The 24,643-nt window shown below is 36.5% G+C and overlaps 1 protein-coding gene across 3 annotated transcripts in view; it reads left to right on the forward strand.

Moving 5' to 3' along the window:
* Positions 1-24,643, forward strand: part of LOC103698521 (serine/threonine-protein kinase TOR) — a 60,115-nt gene that overhangs the window by 11,131 nt on the left and 24,341 nt on the right. For all 3 annotated transcript variants that reach the window (XM_039127048.1, XM_039127047.1, XM_039127046.1), the window contains 25 exons: positions 2,834-2,986; positions 5,971-6,092; positions 6,206-6,305; positions 6,493-6,588; positions 7,146-7,276; positions 8,660-8,762; positions 8,842-9,024; positions 9,184-9,276; positions 9,372-9,407; positions 11,035-11,133; positions 11,232-11,333; positions 14,013-14,175; positions 14,297-14,421; positions 14,730-14,782; positions 16,365-16,488; positions 16,569-16,754; positions 17,988-18,140; positions 18,206-18,358; positions 18,439-18,510; positions 18,602-18,736; positions 18,907-18,968; positions 19,205-19,302; positions 20,520-20,629; positions 20,739-20,912; positions 21,019-21,084. In XM_039127048.1, coding sequence (XP_038982976.1) covers positions 2,834-2,986; positions 5,971-6,092; positions 6,206-6,305; positions 6,493-6,588; positions 7,146-7,276; positions 8,660-8,762; positions 8,842-9,024; positions 9,184-9,276; positions 9,372-9,407; positions 11,035-11,133; positions 11,232-11,333; positions 14,013-14,175; positions 14,297-14,421; positions 14,730-14,782; positions 16,365-16,488; positions 16,569-16,754; positions 17,988-18,140; positions 18,206-18,358; positions 18,439-18,510; positions 18,602-18,736; positions 18,907-18,968; positions 19,205-19,302; positions 20,520-20,629; positions 20,739-20,912; positions 21,019-21,084 — 2,892 coding nt within the window. The remainder of the gene's footprint in view (positions 1-2,833; positions 2,987-5,970; positions 6,093-6,205; positions 6,306-6,492; positions 6,589-7,145; positions 7,277-8,659; positions 8,763-8,841; positions 9,025-9,183; positions 9,277-9,371; positions 9,408-11,034; positions 11,134-11,231; positions 11,334-14,012; positions 14,176-14,296; positions 14,422-14,729; positions 14,783-16,364; positions 16,489-16,568; positions 16,755-17,987; positions 18,141-18,205; positions 18,359-18,438; positions 18,511-18,601; positions 18,737-18,906; positions 18,969-19,204; positions 19,303-20,519; positions 20,630-20,738; positions 20,913-21,018; positions 21,085-24,643) is intronic.

The raw sequence follows: 24,643 nt of genomic DNA on the forward strand, positions 1-24,643 counted from the left end.
AATCTGTGCACTATTATAGAGTTTTGGGAACTATTCATGTCGAGGAATTTTATGTAGAGGCCTAGTCATAGCAGAACATGGTTTATTGTGACCCTTTTTCTTTTTATTGTTAAAATTCATATATGTCATTAGCTGACTAAAACTTATTATGGGAAGAAAGTGGTGCAACCTATAATCGATTACTACAGGTGTAGATTGATTTCATAATAATCAATTATGGTGCGATTGATTAGACACCAGCAAATACTCATCACCCAAAAGAATATCATAAAGGTATGTGAACGCAAAACAGAACATGATAGATATCTTATTAATAAAGCCTAATCAATGAAATATAACTAGTGCAGCAAATTGAAATAACCACAACAGATGAAATAAAAAAATACTGCCAGTAAACTTGGGTTCCAAGGATATGATAGATGACGACAATGATAATGATGATGGGTGGAGATGATTGATGGACGAAGAAACGAGGGTTGGATAAAAGATGGTGGTAAAACTAGTCGGATAGTTACCTATGCAAGTTTGGTCCCTCCAATCCAATGAGAATCTTCAGGCCGTGCTCCACTAAGGTATCGAGATGAATGATGACGGGGTCAAGAAGGTGGCTCCAAGAAGAAATAGGTCAAGAAGCAAGATGAAAGTGGAAGGAAAAGGGTCTCTCAGGACTTCGCCTACGGTTGCACTCACTTTTCTAGGGTTTCTTCTCTTTTTTTTTTGGCTGTTGTCCTCTCTTTTTATAGGCCGAGTTACTGTTTCGTGAATAGTAACCGAGTCGGGTTACTGTTCTGTGTTGTTTTCTGCAGATTTCTGCATAATTTTTTCCTCTTTTCTAACTTTCCTCCTTCCATACATGCACAATTCTATTTTCAAGACTATCATCCATCCTCCGCCGTTCCTAGAGATGAGTGATGACCGTGGGCATTGAAGAAAGACTAAGGCTCTAGTAATTAAGTATGGTGGTTTGAAGTTGGGTTAGGCTTTCTATCATACCTAGGTGGATCTTTTTTACTTGGCAGTACTAGTACATGACTCGACTGAAAATTCAAGCCTAAACATGGCTTTGGATGGAAAACACAGAAACAACAAAAAAAACATAAACTTTATTGGGATTGATTTATTGTTTTAAAAAACTGAGGATGGAAAGTGATGATGCTTTAGTCCTTGAAGCAAAAGATTATGTTGATAATAAAAGGACTCTTATACATCGTGAAAAATTCATATGAATTGAATTGAACCCTAATGTTGGTATCACAAACCTCATGAAGTTCAAAATAAAAAACAATAGCCTAATCAAGCTTGCTTCCTAATCAACCTTAAACTTCGTACAGAAACCCTTTATATGACATTAATTTGTATTGCTGTAGCAAAAATATAGACCTCTTTCAAATTGCTTGATTACAATTTGTAATTGTTACATGGAAGCTGTAATCTGGTACTCACTTTATGGCTTTTTCTGTGGAGGATTCAAAACCTGTTAAACAAGGAAAAAAATAAAATGGATGCTGGTACGAAGATAACCTAAGGCTCTCACCAATCATGAAATAAGGGAGAAATACTTGAGATGGTGTGGCTGTCTGGATCTATACAACTTTATATAGAAACATATTCACGTGGAGGTGAAAAGGAAGGGGAATAGAGGAACACTGGGTGGAAGTATCTTGCATGAAGATAAATGAAGCTGCCATTTCATAGGTTTGCATAGGAACTAATGACAAACCAATCCCTTGCGAACAACATTAATACGTGCTCTAATGCTTGTTCTTTATCCTGTTGCTGCTTTATTCCCTTATTATTCGACAATCTGGGGAATGGACACCACCAGAGGGGTTAATTGGTATTCATGCTACTTAGAAATTTTTGACTAACAGCTTGTCTACTTGGTACTTGTAGGCCATTCAAAAATCTGTGGTTTATTTAAGTGGAAGGCAAGTTATCTGGAATTTCATAACAGAAGTTTGTTTTTTTAAATTGTTTAAAACTTGCAACATCTTTGCCTTCCATACTGATATGGTCCTCTAAGATGTTCATGGACACAGATAGATGTATATATGCACATATAATGATCTTTTATTTCTCAGTATGTATGTCTGTATATACATGCCCTCCTGTTGTCACAGTTTTCTACCTGTATTACTTGACAAGCTATGCTGTTGCGAGAAGCAGAAATAGCATTTACTGCTTAGGGACCCATGAAAGATACAGGTCTGTTATATTTGAAACCATATTTGCATTGGATCTCTGGAGGCAATCGATAACATCCCCCCCTTCCTCCCCGGGGCAGCCGCATGCACAGACTATATCTTTTTGGTTCAGCTGATGCATTGAAATTGTTATAGTTTTTCATGTTTATGACTGTTTCATTTTTTTTCATAAAAAAATATAAGAAGATAAAGAGCCACTCTGAGACCTTTGTATACGTACATAATAATCAGGTACATAATAATCAGGATACACTCATGAAACTTATTGTCTTTTCATTGCCTCAATCAAATTGCAGATATAATGGATATGTGCTCAACTTGCAGCTTTATATTTGTTTGAGAGACCCAACTTATTTATGCTGTGTGAAGTGATAACTTCTCTGTCTTTGGTGACAACTTACTATACTGTAAGGAATGATAACTTCTTTGCATTTGGTGGCAATTGGGTGTCCCTCAGGCTTTGTATTGTATGAGACAACTTTGTTTACTATCCTTCTTTGATGAATGACTGTTTCAAATGGTTGTTTTCCTTGCATAATTAAACTTAGGTTGGATGTTAATCTGGAATTTTTTATGTCAGATATGAATATGCAAGTTACACTGTGATTGTATTTTCACCACCTTTGCAGATTATGGGAAAACTTCTAATTGCAGCAGTTGCAGATGCTGATGTTAGTGTTAGACGGTCTATCTTTTTGTCTCTGGATGATAATGGTACTTTTGATGAATTTTTGGCCCAGGCTGATAGCTTGAGTTCCATTTTTGTTGCTCTGAATGATGAGGTAATGTCCTTTCTTATCATTACATACTGTTACTTTGGTCTATGAAAATGAGGACTGTATGCTGCTATTTCTAGCAACCTGCTCCCACTATGTGTTGTGATATTTCTTTGCATCGATAAAATATGCTCAAATGTAGCTATGGACATTAGTGATTGCATAGTTAAATGGTCAGAGTTTTAATATGGTACAAGTCCTCTTGTTTATTTTCTTGAGTTGTTCTTTTGTTGGAGAGTGGACAGTTCCACGCTAAATTACTTCTTGTAATAAATTTAAATGGTTGAGATGATAAATGTAGATGAGTTAGTGCCTTTTGGAAATGCGGTATACCACAAACACCATCTTATTGAATGTAATAAAATAGTAAGAGAAAAATGGAAAGAAAGCAATGACTCCCTGCATGGATGACTTTGCAAAAGCTCAAAAGTTACGACTGCCAATCACCAAAGGATTTAGATAAGGACTCTATTTTCAAAAAGATAGATTGAGATTCTTTAGGACTCCCTTCCTATCTTGTTATTGCATTTTCTTCCCAAAAGACCAGCATGTAGTGTGGCAAGTATTCTCTTTTCCAGTTCTTGTGTTTATCTATTACATCGCTTGCATTTGTCATGTGCCATATGTGGAAGGAGATTTGCTGCTTTTGCCACACCCTTGTTTATATACACAGAAGCTGCTGAATTAACACTTGAATGTGCATCATTTTTTTCTTTAGTTGTTGTAGACCTTTGTGATGTGTTTGTAGGCAGATCAAAAAAAGGTCTCTATCACTCATGAAGTCCAAAGGCTTGATAAAAAACTCATTAAAAGTTAGCTGAGGTCTATCTATTACTCTCTTAAAGTGGTATGATCAAATTGCTTAACGATTGAGAATTAGGTTTTCTTGTCAGACAAGTGTAAAAAAGAAAGTTTGTTCAAACTTGTTTCATTCTTAAATAAAGTCGTCATTTTGATTTTATGCAGAAGGTCACTAAGATCCGACTGGGATTACTGTGAGATGATACCACAGATCAGCAGTTATTTATCCCTTTAGTGCCGCACTGCTTTGCTATATCTTTTCTGAAAATGTTGACACACACAAATAGGGGCAGTCGAATAATGTTATATGAGGAGCATCGGGGCTTGCTTACATCTGATTTAATGGAAATGATCCAAAATGTATGATATAATCTAGATAGAAGAGTAATGATGCGCCATTGAAAAAAGGAATTACGATTAGGAAAAGAAGTCTATCAACTTAAATGGGGTGAGGCTTGGAGATATGGGATACATCCAGTTTTCTTAAAGAAAGTAGATAAATATTATTTTACTATGAAGAACTTTGATGCATTCATGGCTAGAAAAAAATTTACTAGGAGAGTGTGACACTGACAGTTACAATGGTGGAGGCTTTTAATTGGCTTCCTTGGATGCTGCCAATCAGAGGTTTGAGTTAACAAAGATGCAACTTTTGCTAGGAAAGGTGGTGCAGAAAAGTACACACAACTATTACCCAAATAGGTGGTACATATTGATGATTATAGCTAGAACAATGACTGCCTACAGAGAAATGCGCTAAATGCTCCCTGCCTAGTTATTTGTCCCTTGCACAACAAAATGTATGATTTTCTATTTATTTTGAATAGTTTGAGATGAGAAAACACATTAATATATATTTTTGATATGGTGGATGTGTTAAATAATTGAAGATGTGGTTAATTTGGAGTAGTTATGATAGGGTTCTACTTGTATCCTATGTTGCAAGAGAGTCGAAGAGAATGCTGGAGTTTTTTGAAGAGCAATGTGTATTTGGAAGTATTTCCTAACCGTCTTGAATATTTTGAGATGAGAAGACACACTAATGCACTTTTTGATATGACAGAGGTGTCAAATAGTCGAAGGCATGATTAATTTGAAGTGTTGTGATAGAATTATACTTGTATGATATGTTGCAAGTGCATGGAAGGGAATGCTAGAGTTTTTTGAAGAGCAATGCCTATTTGAAAATGGAATTGTTTGTGTGCTTGTAATGGAAGAATTGACGGTGTTGGTGAAGAAGTGCTTTTATCAGCAATTTTTATAAGATGGTGAAATATTTGTTGTTACAAATCAGCTTCCTCCAATATGTTAACTCTCTGTGGTGTATTAAAACTTGATTAAACTACTGATTTAGGGAAAGCACTTTATGCTAGTAATTATCAGCACTTTATAAAGGCCTTGAAGCCAAGCTTAATAGATGTTTTTTGGTAAATAGGGCTTTTCTACTGAGAGAGTAACCAGAAAGGGCAGGTGTGAGGTTGATTTCTTAACAACCTGCATTTTATGCCTTAAGAATCCAAATGGAGCAGTAGGATAAGCGAGCTGGTTATGATTTTGCAGCAAACTCGTGCATTTTATGACAGTTATAACTGATTGTGTTTGATGATTAGATGATTACTGATTTCTTGGATCTAATGGTTATCATTGGCAAAGAAATGTTACCTTGATCCCTTATGTTAGAGAATTGACTTATACTTTTGTTAGCTTCAAACATCCGTCACTCTTTTGGGAGAACAAATATAGAAAAGGATGCTGGTCTATAAACCCTTGAAGGATATTGAAAAGAAAAGTTATTGCTGCCACTACGGTTTAAAAGACATCCCTTTTAGATTTGATGAGTTATCTCAAGAGTGAATTTAAATTGAAGAAAGCATCCTTGGTAAGGAAAGGATTACTTGCTTGAGTTTCCTTATCATAAAGGGCAGCCCAGCGCATAAGGCTCCCGCCATTGCGGGGTCTAAGAAAGGTCAGATATATGCAGCTCCAGAGAGGCTGTTTCTATGATTCGAACCCATGACACTCAAGTCACAATGGAGCAATCTTACCATTTGCGCCAAAGCTCACCCTCTTGAATTTTCTTATCATCCAGTTTATTAAATGCTTCACTTGTTATTGACCCTGCATTGGGGTAAAATATGCCGTATTCTTCCAGTGACATGCTCATTATGTTTCTCTCTTTTTTCCTATAGGACTTTGATGTCCGAGAGCTTGCTATATCAGTGGCTGGCAGATTATCTGAAAAGAATCCTGCTTATGTTCTTCCAGCACTTCGTCGCCATCTCATACAATTGCTGATGTATCTGGAGCAAAGGTTAGACAAATGATTTTGGTTGCTTATGCTTATGTCTATAATTACTTTCTATTATTCTGATAATTAAGAGTAATTTCAATCTATTGGAAATTCTATATTTCTTGTCCATACAGTGTGGATAGCAAGTGCAAAGAAGAAAGTGCCAGATTATTGGGTTGCTTAATTCGTAATTGTGGACGATTGATACTTCCATATATTGCTCCAGTTCATAAGGTTGACCTATTATTTGTAATGTACAATATTTTGGATATTTATTGATCCTTTCTTATGATCTTAGTCTGTCGGTGAGGGTTCATGCAGTGGTCCTGTTTTAGTGGGTATTCAAAACTTGCTGTTTAATATTTTATTGCTGGTCTAGCATGGATTAGTTGAGTGCTATGCTTGTGATCCAAAATTTCAGGCCCTGGTTGCAAGGCTGTCTGAAGGCAATGGAGTCAATGCTTTTAATGGTATTCTTACTGGAGTTCTTGCTACTGTTGGGGAGCTTTTCAAAGTGGTAGGTGAAGCCATCCTTTGTTTTAGTTACTTTTCCTGGGCAATATCATGCTCTACGTCTCTGGTAAATTTTGAGTATGTGAAGCAACCACATATGTTTTCTATTCAATCTTGTGACTTACTTTTTGTCCATGCTAAATAATGAATTTTGATGAAAAAATCAAAAAAAATTGTTCTGACAAGAAAGTTTTAATATGGGATACTGCTTATATCTTTTTCGTTCACCAGTAAATTTTGTGCTATCATCTTTCATCTTTTGAACCAAAATGTAGCGTGTACTGCCTTTTAAATGCTGATATATTAACGAGATATTTAGTTTGCACCTAAGCTGCCAATCATATTTTTATAAAACTTAGTGCCATGGATTACTGAACCAACATTTGTGGTTTTTCTTCTATGCTGCTGATTTTTTCCTTGCTCTCTCATCAATTAATTCTGGAAACCTAATTTTGCTTGCTTTTTTTAATTTTTAACTGAATCTTGCAGACCTAAATGTTTTTAAAAAACACAATGAAGGGAAAAGAGTTTCTGAATTCACACGTGTTGATTTTGGCATAGGGTGGCTTTGCAATGAGGCAGTATCTACGCGAGTTAATGCCTTTAATTGTTGAAGCACTCTTGGATGGGGCTGCTGCTAATAAGCGGGAGGTAGCTGTGGCAACTCTTGGTCAAGTTGTACAAAGCACAGGGTGTGTTATTACTCATCCTTCTGCTCCACTTCTTCTTGTTTTAAGGGCTCTTCTTATTTTTTTATATATCCATTTGGCCATTTGGTGTTAGTTATGTTTGCCTTTTCTTTTATAACTATTTATTTTGCACATTTATTTATTTATTTATTTATTCTGAGATGGCTTTGTGTTCTACAGTTACTTGTAAAATTTTTTGAACTTCATTTGATATAAAAGATTGATAACAAATAAAAATGGAATGCCATCTTATTCAGGGCATCGAAGTTAATTCATCATTAAGAGAGAATCAAAGAACATATCATTTGTTTGCCCAGAAGAGACGTTGCAACAAAACTTAGCTGATTTATTGTGGTGCTTCAAGGGTCCTTCTGCATTAGTTCCTACCAGAAAAATCTGACATCCAATTGGAACAATTTCTTTAGATCCCTCTGCCATACTTCTGACCATTTTTTTTTGGTCTTCTCCTAGGTGTTTTGACCGTTCCACTTTCACCTATTCTGGTGCCAAGATTCTCAAGGTGGTCAAATAGTCAATTGGTAATCAACTGGTACCTGAATCTGTAACTGGTGCATTTGTCGATTAGATTGTAACTGACATGCTAGATAGGATGAAAAAATAAAAAGAGAAGACAATGAGAGACTAAGGGAAACAAAGATGAGGAAGGTGAAAAGCATTAAGATTTAATACTAATAATATATACTTGGCATGGTTAAGGCACACAATTTAGTAAATCTAGAAGTCTCATATCCTGCGTTTGTTGAAAGTATATCATAATGTTGTATTTTCAGATGTTTTGTAAGGTTAAAACTTTAAAAATTACAATGGATCCTTCAATTGATGATTTTTTTTTTTCAGACTAGGAATGCAAGTTCTTTAAAAGCAAAATCCAACTTCATATGTTATTTATGCCAACTGTGCTTTAGGTAATCTATTTATACTGGACCTTTGAATAACCAACGATCTTTATGTTCAGCAATGTTATTTCTTCATACAAGGAGTACCTACAGTTGCTTGATGAAAGGATAAAAAGAGAAGACAATGAGGGACTAAGGGGAAGAAAGATGAGGAAGGTGAAAAGCATTAAGAGTAATAATATATACGTGGCATGGTTGAAAGTTGAGACACACAATTTAATAAATCTGAAAGTCTCAGATCATCCATTTGTTGAAAATATTTCATAATGTTGTATTTTCAGGTACTTTGTAAGGTTAAAACTTAAAAATCACGATGGATCCTTCAATCGATGATTATTTTTTTTGCATTAGACTAGGAATGCAAGTTATTTTAAAGCAAAATCCAACTTTATCTGTTATTTATGCCAACTGAGGTTTAGGTAATCTGTTTATATTGAAACTTTGAATAACCAATGTTCTATACATTCAGCTATGTTATTTCCCCATACAATGAGTACCCGCTGTTGCTTGGTTTACTCTTAAAATTGTTGAATGGGGAGTTGGCATGGTCAACCAGACGAGAAGTTTTAAAGGTATACCATTATGATTTATGTTACTCTTTGAGAATCATGGAATGGTTTGTGCGTTTGGGTTTTGATTGTCATCTTGCAGGTTTTAGGGATTATGGGTGCTTTAGATCCTCATATACATAAGCGCAATCAGCAGAAATTGCCTGGTTCACATGGAGAAGTTTCTCGTGCTGCAAGTGATACTGGTCAGCATATTGTTTCCATGGAAGAGCTACCTACAGAACTTTGGCCATCTTTCGCAGCTTCGGAAGATTATTATTCCACGGTAATGTTTGCTTTGTGCATGTATCTTGTTGAGGAAATTCAATTGTGGTCCCATTCGATGCATTCCACACACTTAAAAAAAAAAGAAAAGAAGATTTGCTTTGTGAGAATGGCATTGCTTTTTTCCTTAGCTATCTAAAATTGGATTTGCAATGAATAGGTTGCTATTAGTTCTCTTATGAGAATTCTTCGAGATCCCTCTCTTTCAAGTTATCACCAAAAGGTGGTGGGTTCTCTTATGTTCATATTTAAGGTATGCTTTCTAGAAGTGGATATTGTTTGAAGTCATTTACTTTATCACATTCTTTTGGCTATCTAACTTGTGTTTGTTTCTTGTTCTGAAACTAGTCAATGGGCCTAGGCTGTGTTCCATACCTACCAAAGGTGAGATTATCTATATTTTACTCCCATGCACAAGTTGTTCTTCCCTTTCATAAATCAATTATGAATCCTCTTTTCCCCTCTATTTTCTTTTTGCTAGGTAAATTCTAAATTAACAATAGGGCTAAATTAAGAAATCATACTTGGTTAAACAACTGGAGTCTGCCCTAATGTGTCCATTTAGCAATCATCCAGACGATATGTATTAGCTTGCAATATTTACTTCATTAGAAATAATTAAGAATTGCATATAATATTAAGAAACAGGACTTTTGGCAAGAAAAGAAAAGAACAGGTAAATTATGATGTTGTTGCTGCAAGACCAGTGAGAGATGGCCTGTGTATGTCTTGCTGGACCCAAGAAAGTTCTGGTCTAATGTTAAATTATTTGTTTTGGCTTGCTTTCTAGTTTCCGTAAATGGGACAGAAGCAGGGAATGCTAGATATTATGATAAATGAGAAGTGAAAAAAATCTATCCTAGAGTTTAGAGTACAGGGATGCCTGTTAGGAAGGATATGTTTGGGGTAAGGATATGATTCATTGTTGTTCTGTAATTGAATCTCATGGTTTTATGGCCTGCTGCGTGCAAATCTGTGAAAACGACACTGGATCTTCAAGGGAAAAATGGAGAAAGAAGCAGCTACAAATGTTATGGTCTGAGATTAATTTGAGGTTTTAAAAATTAACAAAGAATCAACTGGAATATGAAGAAATAAATATGTTGTAAAACATATCTCAATAAACATATTTACAGAAAACAATGAAAAGTGAAATACTGAAGAAATGGGTGGACAAGACAGCATAGGTAGGATTGTATAGAAGGGAAATGAGATGGAAAGAGAGGGACGAGGGAGGGGAAGGAGAGGGTTGAACCTTGGCTTAGGCCCTTCCTTTTATTTTCTCATTCAAATCTAGCTTATTCTCTTTATTTTGAATGGCTATAGGCAAATGTGAAGCCTTGGTAGCAAGTCTTCTGTATGCATTTTAATGCAGGGTCCTTTTATGAATGGGTAATTTATTTGCATCTCCTTGTTTAACTGGCATATAATGACCACGGTCTGGCTAGTTGTGCCTTGTTACTTTGTGTATGCACTTTTTCGTTGTTTTATACGCGCCTATACACAGGCCAGGGAGTAGACAAATTAAATGTTCATCAGAAGTGAGGGCCATGAATAGTTTTTTTCGTCAACAAGCCCTAATTGTTTAATGAAAGCCAAAGGGCTGGCAGTCAATTTCCCCTATATGTTTATTAAAGATGGAAAATAAATTCCTCTAAAGATTCCTGCAGCCATCTCTTTTGTTCTCCCTAGTATTTGAATCTTATCAGGACTTTCTAATTAAACAAGACGACCTTTTTCTGGAGCCCCAAGAAAGCCTCCTCTGGGAGTTTTTCATTTTAATATTGTCTATAAGACAAAAAATAAAAAGAAATATTAGGTTCCAGCCAGCATGTTTAAGATACTCCTTACTGGACCAAACTTACCAATGGATTAAGAACATTCTGCAAAAATACTTCCAATTCCTTTATGATTGCAATATTGTTTCTCATCATCTGATATTTTTGTAGTGGTCTGAAGTTATGGCATCATGCTTAAAATTGTACATTTGGTTTACTCTTTATCTCTGTAGGTTCTACCTGACCTTTTCCATGCTGTTCGCACATGTGAAGATGGTTTGAAAGAGTACATAACTTGGAAGCTTGGAACATTGGTATCTATTGTGCGCCAGGTATGGGTGGTGGTTTTTGAGTGGCTTGTTCTCATTCCATGAGTGTACTTTTTTTGAGGTTTTCAAGACGGTTTGATGCAAAGATTTAACTTGTGCAGCATATACGGAAGTATTTACCGGAGTTGCTTTCCCTCATTTCTGAACTTTGGTCTTCATCTTTTAGTTTGCCTGCAACCAACCGTTCTGTGCTTGGTTCCCCGGTAAAGATAATTTCTTTCTGCCTGCATTTTTGTACTCATTTTAACCGAATTAATGTTAAGTGTCATCTACATGCATGAGAACCTTTGGTTTTATATGCTTGTACGCTTGGCTTGTTTCAAGGAAATTCATACAGTTTGAGTTGTGTTCCCTTATAGTGCAGCTTAACAGGACTTAACTTTGCTGCTAAATTATTGAATATGATCCTGAACTACCCTGGGTTTGGATAATTTTGAACTCTCCGAGCTACGTAAATATAAAAAAATATTTGTGCGTGTAGGCTTACCATTTCCATCAAGCAAATGCTATGCATGTTGTTACACAAATTGGACCCTAATATCTCCTGATATTGACACCTACATTAACAATCTGGTTTTGTAAGGTGACATATAGATCCAAATTTCTAAGTGGTTCAGTACATGGTATGGCATACTGGCCCGAACCGGACGATACAGAGCGTACCGTACTGGTTCGGTACCGGTATCCTGTACGGGTGGCGTATCGGCACTCGATACGCTAAAAAAATTTCGTACCAACACTATGCTAGTGGCACCGATATGGGGTCCGGTACTGAGACGACGAATCTTGGTTCAGCATGTCCTCTTTTGACTTGCAAGAATAAGGCATACCCATTTTTAAAATCTTTCTCTTGCTCTTTCACTTGCTTCCTGATTCTTCAATCCAATAATTTGGTTAGGCATCCTTCTTTATTATTAGATATTATGACAATCCTTATTTCGGTAAAAGTTATACGGTGGCATTTATTTTGTAGCTAATAGTGCAATATCTTGATATGCAAAATTAGAATAGAATATGTTCCTTCCTGAGTTAGAAGAACTATTGTTAGGATGATTAGAATAGTACATGCCCTGTTGGTTCCATATGGAAGTATATATGTGGATAAAGGCTGGAATTTGCAGGATGAATATAGAAAAGCATTCAATGGTATTGGTTTTTCTGAAGTTTTGAGTAGTTTGGTCAACAAAGTTATATTGTAATGTACTATAGGGCTGTAGGAGTTGCACAAATTGAGGACAAAAGTGATGGAAAATTGATTGAGATGGTATAGGCATATGGAACAGAAATTTGAGGGGGCTCTAATAAGTAGAGGTACTTTAATTTATGTTGAAGGATCCAAGAACAGGAGGGGAAGACCTAAGGTAACATGGATGGAGGTTGTGAGAAAAGATATGGAAATGCTTGAAAGATAAAATAACATTAGAAGGGGCCCTCAATAGGAACACTTAGCAAATGAGGATATATAAAGGCAACTGCAAATAACCCCAAATAGTTTAGATAAATCTGGATTGTTGGTTATGGCGCAATATTTTGCTGTTCACTTGTGTATGTGATTGTGACACCCATTTTGGAAATGAGCCCTAGCTAGATAGCCTTCATAACAATATAAGCTATTGCTGATTTCCATATTGTTAGATGGAGCCAATATTCTTCTTAATCTTTTAGAAACATGAATAATCCATGAAGAAAAAAAAGCAGTGATGGGATATTGATAATAGAATTGCTACAACATTATTGGATCCATTACTCTAACAACTAGCAAATTAGGAAACAAGGAAACAAAGTGAAGTTTGTTTGAAGGCATTGATGTATGCTGCACGGTGGGCTGAAATGAAAAAGTTCAACAAGTTTGAATGTCATGCTAGCCACATGAACACGGTCTAGGCATTATATGGTCAGTTAGTGGGGACTTTTATCTAGGTGGGGAGTGAACATGAGGGTGCTTGGCATAAAACCTTAGATAAAACCAAGATTTAAGTACTGCCCGCGATGTGAGTGCTGACCAAGTGCTGGCACAGTATGTCTCTTGCTGGCACAGTATGTCTCTTGCTGTACTTGGCGGCATAGGCTGGCACACAAATGCACGGTCCATTGTACTGGGATGCTTTAGATAAGCTATAAAAGGGGTGTTCCATGTTTTTTTTCTTTCTTTAAACCAATTCAAACCTTTTTCTAAATGACTGGATTGTTGTCTTATAAAAAAATAGAAATCAAAGTAACATATAGTATTTTTATTGTCATTAACCATTACATATATGCTGTTAAATACTATGTGTTATGCAATGTATAATTTAAAAGTGATATGATATGCAACACCACCATACTAAGTCATTAGCAACTCAAAATAGGAAAAAGCTAAAGATGCGTACGATATTTTGTACACTATTAAACAAGTATTACCACAATGAAACATACCACAAATTAAACAAGTAATCCTTAATTATTGGTGCTATGGGTATACCATACTAGTAGTATTACACCTAAAGAAGTAATTACAATATGCTGATGTAGAAAATCCTCTACCCTAGACTGAATGTTAAGTAGGCTCATACATGTTTTCATTGGCTGCCAGATTAAATTTCTAGGTATTATGTAAGTAGTGCCTTTGTTGAGGGAAACCCATGAATTGATTGACCACTGCTAGTATTGCTGCATATACTCTATATACTGCACGACATTGGATGCATATGGACTTGAGCAATGTGCATGGCTTAGAAGGTTAGGTCAGGAACCCTTGGGAGGCACCATGTGTCGGCTAAGCGAAATTTTGTCTTGCTCACTTGTTAGATCCGTTTCCCTCTTTCCTTCCATTTTTGAAGTATGCTTGAAGTTTTCTGTTGTATTTTCTATGCTCTTGAAAAATGGTTCCTCTTCTTGTACAGATACTTCACCTTGTGGAGCAACTTTGCCTAGCTTTAAATGATGAATTCAGAACATATCTACCAGACATTCTTCCATGCTGTATACAAATTCTAACTGATGCTGAACGTTGCAATGATTGTAGCCATGTTCCTGATATTTTACACACTCTTGAAGTGTTTGGTGGTTGGTATTCTTGATTCACTCTCCATATATTGCTTGCTCTTTCTTATTTACCTGTTAAAAATACTATTTATGAGTATCTGGCCGCTCCAAATCCCTCTGATGTATGGTAAATGTTTTGTAGGAACCTTGGACGAACACATGCACTTACTTCTTCCTGCACTTATTCGTTTATTTAAGGTTGATGCCTCGGTTGATATAAAGCATCGTGCTATTAATACTCTGACCAAGCTCATACCTCGAGTACAGGTTATAATCAACCTCTTTTTAGTTTAGTGATTTGGTTTCGACTTATTGAAATCTTGATTTTTGTTGAGTCTTGTAGAAATTTACAGCAAAATAACGATATTTCACAATTTCATATGGATTTTGAAATTCAAATTTGTGATTTTATATAACTGAGATTCTGAGAATGTGGTTTTGCAATGGAAATTTTTAAAAGCTCTAAAACAATGAAATCAGGTATTTTTACTTTACGTAGAAATTTTCAAATTCATTTTTCTCTCCTTATCTGTTGATCTGATCATGACCACATTTTTTTTTAATCTTGGATTCAGGTCACCGGTCATGTTTCAGCTCTAGTGCATCATTTGATTCTTGTCTTAGATGGGTAAGATATCACAATTTTGTACTGCTTTTTGTAATTTGATGTTGTACTCACATATATAATATCCTAAACCTAATTTTGGTTTTTATGTATGATAAATCAGGTTAAATTACATTTTGGTAAAATATTTTTTGTCTATATTACTGAAAATTAAATCAGCCCTATTTCCTTTTTGCCTGGTTTATGTGATATTTCTTTGTTATATTTTACATTGAATTTTTCTTCATACACACTATAGTGAGGGCAACGCAGGGTGCGAGATGATGAGAGCTTCAAATTTATGTTGTTTAAAAGAGGATAATCTGTCGAAAAAAGAGAGGATAAATTTGAAAGGGAAGAAATTAGCTTGCAATGGGGAAAAAGGGATAACAGAGCTAAACTTTATCACAATAATATGTTAATAACTTGGAAAACCCTTGCTTAAAGAAGGTAATTCTCATGTTCTACCGTCTGAGAGATGGTTGACTTGTTCTATGCAAGGATTAGATTGAACTCGTGCAAGACACAATGTGCATGATAACAGTAGTATATCTTCAGAAAAGTATTGTAAAATTTATGAATCAACAATATTTTAGTAAGGAAAAATGGAAGAGTCATTATGATCATCCAAACCTTTCCCATCAATTATGGCATTTGAAGAAGACATGGTAGAGTAATTTTGCATGTACCCGCAAAAACTGTTATTGCTTTCTTGTGAGAGAATTGGTTCCCATATATGGTTGTCCATAATTCCAATAGGAGTATGAAATGATTGTTTTTAAAAAATAATATTCATCCCAGTTAAACCCTTCAATTTCAAAATTTTATTAGTCAACACACTGCTAAGGGAGGGAAACTCATATTTTGCAACCATTGGATTGTGGGAGTTGATTTAGGTTTTAATAGAGAGGCCTAAGAGAGTTCAGTTACATGTTGAATGAGTTAAATTATGTTTCTATCCTTAAACATTACAATCTTAAACTGTAACATGCACCAGTGTTGCTTTTAATTTTTCTTGGTTTTGTGTCATTCCATTTACCATTTTCTTACTGCAGTAAATAACTCATTTTTGCAAAATAATCACCGTGTCAGCAAAGATGTGCACGATGTTTTCTATTGCATTCAGTTGGGAAGTAACATGCTGAAGAATGGATTTGGCTTTGTAAACATAGGCATCCCATGCCTGAGTACTAGCGAGATATCATTGTGTATGGTTATTGCATTTGGAGTCATCCTATGCTTATCGATCTTTTGGAAGATGCCATGTAATCTCTGCCCTATGGCCCTATTATTTAAAGGCAGAGAAAAAAAAAACTTAATCAAATATACACCTCAAATTCTAAATATAATAATCATAAGAATACATACAGTAGCAAGTTTCTGCATCAGCATGCTCTAGCAGTTGCCAAGGAATTCCTTGTGATGTCATTAAGTTCAAAAATAATTTCAAAATCTAGGAAGTAGTCAGATTAGTTGAATTTGTTTTGTCGACCATGAAAAGTATGGCTCAATTTTAGTAATTTATTTCACTTAGAACGAACTAGACATCCTTTTTATCTATGTGCAACCTATCTTCCATTTTAACTTGGATTATTATATTGCTTAGGAACAATGATGATCTAAGAAGGGATGCTGCTGATGCTCTGTGCTGCCTCGCACATGCCCTAGGGGAAGATTTCACTATCTTTATACCATCAATCCACAAATTGCTTTTGAAACACCATTTGCAGGTGACCTCTTCGTTTCTTGATTTGATTTCATGAAGCCGTTGAGCTTTTGACAATTGGTAATGATTTTTCTCATATCTCAGCATAGAGAGTTCGATGAGATTGAAAGCCGCCTAAGAAGGCGTGAGCCACTTATTTTAGAGAGTTTGTCTGTGCAAAAGTTTACTCGGCGTCTTCCTGTTGAGGTCATCAGTGATCCAGTTGACGACATGGATACTGACCCATACGAGGAGGAGACTGAGATGCACAGGCAATTGAGAAGCCATCAAGTAATATTTTCTTGTTTCCTCTCTTATATTCTTAGACATTAGTCTGGTAATATCTTCTTATGCATTTCTTGTTTGACATCTGAACGAGTTTATTTGTCTTAGATACCGACTACTGCCTGGCTACTTATTGTTTGCTAGTCTCTTAATAGACTTCTGTAATGGAAAATATGAATTGGATCTGCTAAATTGTTTGATATATATTGAATACCTTTTCCTAGGCATTTCTATGTGTTGCTCTCTCAACTCATATAATTGGTATATGATGTGCAAAAATGAAATCTGCTATCATAAGTTATTTTGTTCTTTAATATACTCAAACTTCCATTCAAACTCTTTGTTTGGAAATATCTAGATGCAGTTAAAGAGGCTTTGGATTTGTATTAATAAGATAAACGAGTTTTGATGTCTTTACTTGATTATATACATCAAATGAATGTTTGGATGTAGCATTATTGAAAATTCTTATGCATATAGTATATATATGTACATGTAATATGCATGCATGTGTGTGTATGTATGTGTGCATGTATGACAGAGCTTTCTTTGTTAAGCATTTAGTAAGATTGTAATATCTAAATGTTGAGGGATGTTTGACACTGCTATCTACTGTGATAATCTCAAATGAATTATTATTAGGCTGTTTATCGTGTTTGACTGTTTCATCTTTGATACTTAAGTTCTTTTTGTGCTGGCATCAAAGCATAAGCACATTATTAACTACTACAGGGGTCCAATTTTGTAAAGGAATGTCCTTCCTCTGAGTCCAATTTGCCTGGCTTTGTGCTTGCCAATTCCTTTTAGTGCTCCTGGTTCATTTTCCACATTGTTCTTTATTGGAACAACTGTTAATTCATTTATAATGTCTATATTTAATTATCTATCTATATATTTACCGATACACATCCATATATACCTTCTCGACCAATCGGTCTATGTAGATACATATGCATGTATTTATTGATTTGCATCTACTCTGATATTTGGGGTTGGAACTAAATTTGTAAAACTCTCTATAGATTGTCATTGCTTTTTCTCTGAAAAAGAACTCTAATATGCACTTTTATATGTTGAGCGGGACAAATTTCTTTGGACTTCTATAACTATATAACACGCCTAGAGTAACGAATCAACCATCCTTTTAAATTTGCTTTTCTTATGAGGGCAGTTGATTGAAATATATTTTCTCATTGATCAGCAGAGAAAGTTGCATGACTAGTAGTTGACTTGTTATAGGTTAATGATGTTCGATTAAGAACCGCTGGTGAGGCTTCTCAAAGGAGTACCAAGGAAGACTGGGCTGAGTGGATGAGGCATTTTAGCATTGAACTGCTCAAAGAATCTCCATCCCCGGCTTTACGTACCTGTGCACGACTTGCACAGTTGCAGGTGTGGCAATCATTTGGCCTGATTTATTCTATTTAGCATTTATTGTTCTGACAGAGAATATACAGCCTTCTGTTGGGAGAGAATTATTTGCTGCTGGTTTCGCAAGCTGCTGGGCGCATATGAATGAAACTTCCCAGGAGCAGTTAGTCAGGAATCTTAAGACAGCCTTCTCATCCCAAAATATTCCTCCTGAAATTCTTGCTACGCTACTAAACTTGGTAATTTTTTCTCCTTTATGGATCAACCCAGCATGCCATCAAGTCTGGTACTGGAACTGACTTTTGTTATTGCTGACCAGGCAGAGTTTATGGAACATGATGAGAAACCTCTTCCAATTGACACCAGATTGCTTGGTGCTCTTGCTGAGAAGGTTTGCATTTTATATTTATATAATTACATTGAAATTGCTGTGAAACATTTCATCTTGCATGTCATATTTTGTGGACGTATTTTTGCCCCAGTGCCGAGCATTTGCAAAAGCCCTTCACTACAAAGAAATGGAGTTTGAAGCTGCACGTTCCAAGAAGATGGGTGCCAATCCTGTTACTGTGGTTGAGTCTCTTATTCATATTAATAATCAGTTACACCAACATGAGGTTTGTCTTTGTGTTTTTGGGTTGAACGCGCTGTATCATTTCATTTTCATCTCTTATTGTTAGCAGTATGGTCTTAAGCTCCCATATATGCTCTTCTAATAGTAGTATGGTCATAGTTTCCTCTTGTCCTTTTGTCTACTTATGTCTTTTATGAAAATTTACTTTGGCAGGCTGCTGTTGGAATACTAACATATGCCCAGCAACATCTGGATGTTCAACTAAAGGAGTCTTGGTATACTTTAGATATTATAATAATAGTTTCAAAAATATTATTTTCTAAAATTTTATTGTTGATTTGCTCTCTCTCTCTCTCTCTATCTATCTCTATCTCTCCCCCCTCACCTCCTCCCTTCCTCTCCCTCTCTTCTCCCTCCTCCCTTTCCCTCTTCAAGTAATAGCAACTTTTTACAAATAAGAGCAATTTTTGTTTCTCTACTGACATTGTGGTTTACAATGGGTTTATTTAAGGTATGAAAAGTTGCAGCGATGGGATGATGCACTGAAAGCATACACTTTAAAATCATCTCAGGCATCAAGTCCACTTCATAACTTAGATGCCACATTAGGTCAGTATTGGATAATGAATGGTCATTATTATTTGGCATATTTGGTTGATACATTTTTGTACTATTATGATGCATTCGATGGAGAAAGTAATTAATAGATGGATATTTATATTCTAATCAGCAGGATTGTTTGCTAATTGTTGATTCATTTTGCAAAAGTAAATGAACTAATCATGATTCAATTATATATCTAAACTATACATAGATTAGTGAATAAACTTTCTATCTAGAAGCAATCATTGCAAATAAATCTTGGTCATCTAAACTACTCTCTAAAGGACTCCTAATATGGCTAAAATTTCAAAAATCGGTAAAAATTTGTTACAAAATTATAACTACAGCTTTTACTAGACCTGAGCATCTGCTGGGCATGGTCTGGTTGGGGCTGGACCGAAGTCTCGAAGCAAGACCAAGTGACCAGGACCAAAACCAGGCTGGTCTTCCTTGGGGCTGAAAACCCAGGCTCGTCCCCCGTCTGATAGAAAAAAGATAGCGCCTGGGCCCTACCCTATCTGACCTGGGTATGTTGGGCTGGTCAGGCTTGGTCTGACTAGACCTGACTCAATCAGTTAGGGGGGGCATGTGAGTGTGTGAGAGAAAGAGTGGCATGAGGGAGTTTCTGCAGGGGGTGAACTCTGGGCTAACAAGGAGAAAGGGGGGTGGAGGGAGAGAGGAGGGGATTCTGGCTTGCTGCCTGGGGGCTTGGTTGGTTCTTGGCTTGCCAATAGAGTGAGGAGGGTTCTAGTTGGTTAGGGAGGAGAGAGAGGCGGCGACTCCAGGTCGTCTAGGGGAGAGAGAGAGAGAGAGAGAGAGGGGGGGGGGGGAGGTGTTTTGGCTAGCGGCTGCTAGTGATTGTTGCAGGGGAAGGAACTAGATTTTTTAGCACAAATCAGGTGGGTTAGATTTCTTTTTTTCCTTTTTGTGGCACAAGTCTAGGTTTTGACTACTTTTTGACCTAGAAAATATTGGAATTTCACTAAGGCTGTGAAATATCAATCAGAGATCCTGAATGTTCTTTTTAAATGAATCCACGGTCATGGAAATGCGATATTTCTGTGAAAAGTTATGCCTTTTAAAAAGTTGGAAAAATTCTCACTAAGTTGCAGCTATATGATATTTAAAGAATTTTTCTAGCATCTTCGGCAAACACCTTGGAAATTTTTTAGAGGATGAGTACTTGAATGTGCTGCTGACGTTTACTGTTCACATGGTTCTAGGACGAATGCGTTGTCTTGCTGCCTTAGCTCGGTGGGAAGAGCTTAATGCCTTATGCAGAGAGCAGTGGACTGCTGCAGAACCCTCGGCTCGATTGGAAATGGCTCCAATGGTTTGTTATCGGATTTAATAAATCTTAGCTGTTTAAGCTATTATACATTTCTCTCATGTTTTTATTCAACCCTTCCTCCCCTTTTTAAAATTTGATGCTGTTGTCTTAGGCTGCTAATGCTGCTTGGAATATGGGAGAATGGGATCAGATGGCTGAATATGTTTCTCGGTTGGATGATGGGGATGAAAGCAAGCTTCGGATCTTAGGTAACACCGCTGCCAGTGGTGATGGAAGCAGCAATGGTGCTTTCTTTAGGGCTGTTCTTGCAGTTCGTCGTGAAAAGGTGCCCCATGGTTTCCTTTCTTCTTTTTCTAATTTTCATGGTTTCCTTTCTTCTTTTTCTAATTTTCACTGCATAACATTTCTAAAGATGCTCTATTTTTTTCTAGTATGATGAAGCTCGTGAGTACGTTGAGAGAGCAAGGAAGTGTTTGGCAACGGAATTGGCTGCATTGGTAAGCCTCTTGGCATCTAACCAACTTGCATGTCTACTCCATTTTCATTTTTTTTTTAACTTATGCGTGGCAATTTCTATTTTGTTCAAGCCATGGTATGTCGTACCGATCGGTACTGGTGCATACCGATTGTACGTACCGTATCGGTACCAAATAGGTGGGGGTGCAAATGGGTCGGGTTGGACCAAGTTATGAATGATTCCGACTCAACCCAATTCCTTGTTCGGGTCCTAATGTTGGATCCATATCCAACCCAATAGAAGATAGGGTTGGATCGAGTTTGATCCACAGCTAAAATTTTTGATCCAATGGATCATTTGGATTCGGTTGGATCCATGCATAACCCGGTCCCAACTTGAAAAATTTGGGTCCAAGTCGGATCTAGGTCACACATATAGAGTTCTAAATTGAAAGGGTTAAATTTGGTTAAAAGGAAATCCTAGCTTCATCATAAGACATGAATCTCTTTGGAAGCATGTTATGACATATTTAGCATGATAATTTTTTCAACAAAGCACAGAAAATTATTGAAAAGAGTTTCAAAAGTTGAGCATTCCCTATGGGTTATACAAAGTATTATGGTAAAAGATATCTAATGGATTGAAATAGAGCATGGATAGAATGCCAAGTCAATCACAGTGTATCAATTTATAATCTAAAAGTCGAACTTTCGATCCAAGGATCACTTAGCTATCTAGTTTGCCACAACATCCCCTATGTCATGTGAATAAAATTAGATCAAAATGCTTGGGTTGGTGCGATGATGGCACCATTTATTTCAAACCAATTAATTGATGATAGATGCCTCTATTATATAGGACTTATCTCTAATCGGGATTTCAAGAGAGGAGATTGTAGATAGTAGACCAGCTTAACACTACCCCCACTTACCTCGGGTTAATGGGTATATTGTGTTCGGGTCGGGTAATAGGTTAGAAGATCCAAATTAGACCTATATAACACTCGGGTCGTGTCGGGTCAAAACTCAATAAATCCAAAACCGACCCAAAATGTGGAATGGATCCAAATTTGAAATCCAACCTAGTCCCGTGGATCCTTAAATCGGATTCGGATTGGGTTTAAGTAGGTCGGGTCGGGTCTTGGGTTAACCCGACCCATTTGTAGCCTTGAGAATAAGTGTGCGGTACGAAAGGCATACTGAGTCTTGGTATGCTGAACTAACTCCTATACCGGGCATACAGATACCGTATCAAGATGACCGAGAAAACGAACCTTGATTTAACCATTCTCCTTTTGTTGCAAATCGCTTTACTGGATCTAGGTTGACAATCTAGATAAAAGGCATCACAGTGTATGAGGCTCTCACCATTGCAGGGTCTCGGGAGGGTTAGATGTATGGAACCTTATCCTAGTCAAACATGTATGCAGCCTTATCCCCGTATGTAGGGATCATGTTTTCGTATTTTAAACTCATAATCCCCAGGTCATAATGGAGCAACTTTATTATTGCGATAAGGCCCGCATTAAGATAGACAATCTAGGTATGTTTATAAAAGAGGGCATCTACATTGCAAACTAATGCAATGCAGGATACAGCTGGCAATTATTATGATAAGTCGGATTGTGATAAACCTTATAGGAGCCAATGGATTTGCTGTTGGCAAGTATCATGATCAGTTGCTCAAAAGTCCTATTTATTTTCCATTAGAGTTGGCATTAGTTTTTGCCTAAGGTCAAAAATCCTATTTATTTTCTATTAGAGTTGGCATTAGTTTTTGCCTAATATTCATTTTTTTGGTTAAAAAGTCCTAGTATGTTCTCCTTTTATATTTGGGTATGTTTTCCTATTTTTAGTAAGACTTGTAAGGCTTTAGTTTTAGCTAGACTTTTGATTGATTAATAGAATGTTATTTATGGAGTTGTCTCCAACTTTTCTTGTTCCTTGTATCACAAACTTTTAGCAGATATGGAGTTGTATTATATGTGTTTTGAGATTGGAGAACTACATAATAAACTGATATGTCTTCATCTTTTAGATAAATAATAAAAAACTCTGGACCTTGACATTGAAAGATAGCTTTTACTTAGATCTTAGGAGTCAATAGATGCCGTCATCTTTTTCTACTGATAAATCACACATGTTTATGAATGACAATGTCAAGAAAAGATAATATAGATGTACAGTTACAACTCCAATATATCCCCACTCACTTTATAGGAAAATAATGCAAAAATAATGCATCTGAACAAAAGAACGTAGAGAGGCTGAAGTTTGTTAATGGTTGGAACTTTCGAATTCTTAAGGACATGTATTGTAGAGTACTGTTACAATAGCACTTTCATAGTCATATGGAAGACAAGCAAGTAGCGGTGGAAATTCTTTAGAAGTTCAACACCACGAGACACCTTTTCACTGTGACAGGAAAATGCCTGGGTGTTTTGAAGTTGGCTTCTCGTTAATTTTTAATGATCTGGTCTTACCACTACTAGAAATCTTTGGCACCTCATCAATCTCCTTCCAAAACGAAACATAAAATATCTTTTCTCCTTTTTTGAACCTGTGACACCCAGGTGATAATGGACAGTTACTGTTGCGCCAAATTCTTTAGAAGTTCAACACCACGAGACACCTTTTCGCCTGGTTGTTTTGAAGTTGGCATCTCGTTAATTTTTAATGATCTGGTCTCACCACTACTAGAAATCTTTGGCACCTCATCAATCTCCTTCCAAAACGAAACATAAAATATATTTTTTTCTTTTTTGAACCCGTGACACCCAGGTAATAATGAAGCAGCTTACTGTTGCGCCAAGTTCTTTCCTCTAAAGAGTGGCTAGTTAATGGGGCTCTTGCCACTGCAAGGTCTTGGGAGGGGCAGTTGTACATAACCTATCCCCGCATGTGTAGAGGCTATTTTTGTGCATGGTGGTAAGGCTGTATAGATCTGACCATACCTAGATTTTGTGGTGGTGGGAGCCTCAGGCACTATGATGCCCTTTCTTGTTTTGGTATCCTAGAGGCCTATGGTGGATGCTTGTAAATGCCATTAGCTTTAAGAGACTTGGATTGTGCTACATTTCTGTATTTCTTGCACAGAGATCATTAGCACGGAGATTATTATTGTATCGAATGTACTCTTATGCCAAACCATCCATTTAATACTTAACCAAGCCTTAATTCCAAACTAGTTGGGTGAGCTACATAAATCTTTTTTCTCTATTCTTTCGGTTTAGGGCCATACTTTTTGAGAGCTATCGAGATATCAAGTCTTTCCTTACTACTAATCTCTCACAATTTTCGGTCTATCTCTACCAAGGTTGGCTGTACTAGTATCAAGATCGGGAGCCGTACTAGTTTTCCAGCAATACGATATAATATGGTGCCAGTACTATGCCATTCTAGTTTGTTTTGGACCACTTTCTTTTATTTTTGAATTTTGCCTACTTTAGTTCAAAATTTAAAAATTTAAAAACAATTTGAAACCTTCTCCCAAGGCCGTCGGATCGAACCGCCTGGTTCGGCCCATACCGAACCAACCCGATGGGAAACTAGGTCGGTTCGTCTATTGGAGTCGGTTTTAACCCCAAATCGGCCCGAAAA

The sequence above is a fragment of the Phoenix dactylifera genome, chromosome 6 (genome assembly GCF_009389715.1).
Source record: "Phoenix dactylifera cultivar Barhee BC4 chromosome 6, palm_55x_up_171113_PBpolish2nd_filt_p, whole genome shotgun sequence".
Taxonomy (NCBI): domain Eukaryota; kingdom Viridiplantae; phylum Streptophyta; class Magnoliopsida; order Arecales; family Arecaceae; genus Phoenix; species Phoenix dactylifera.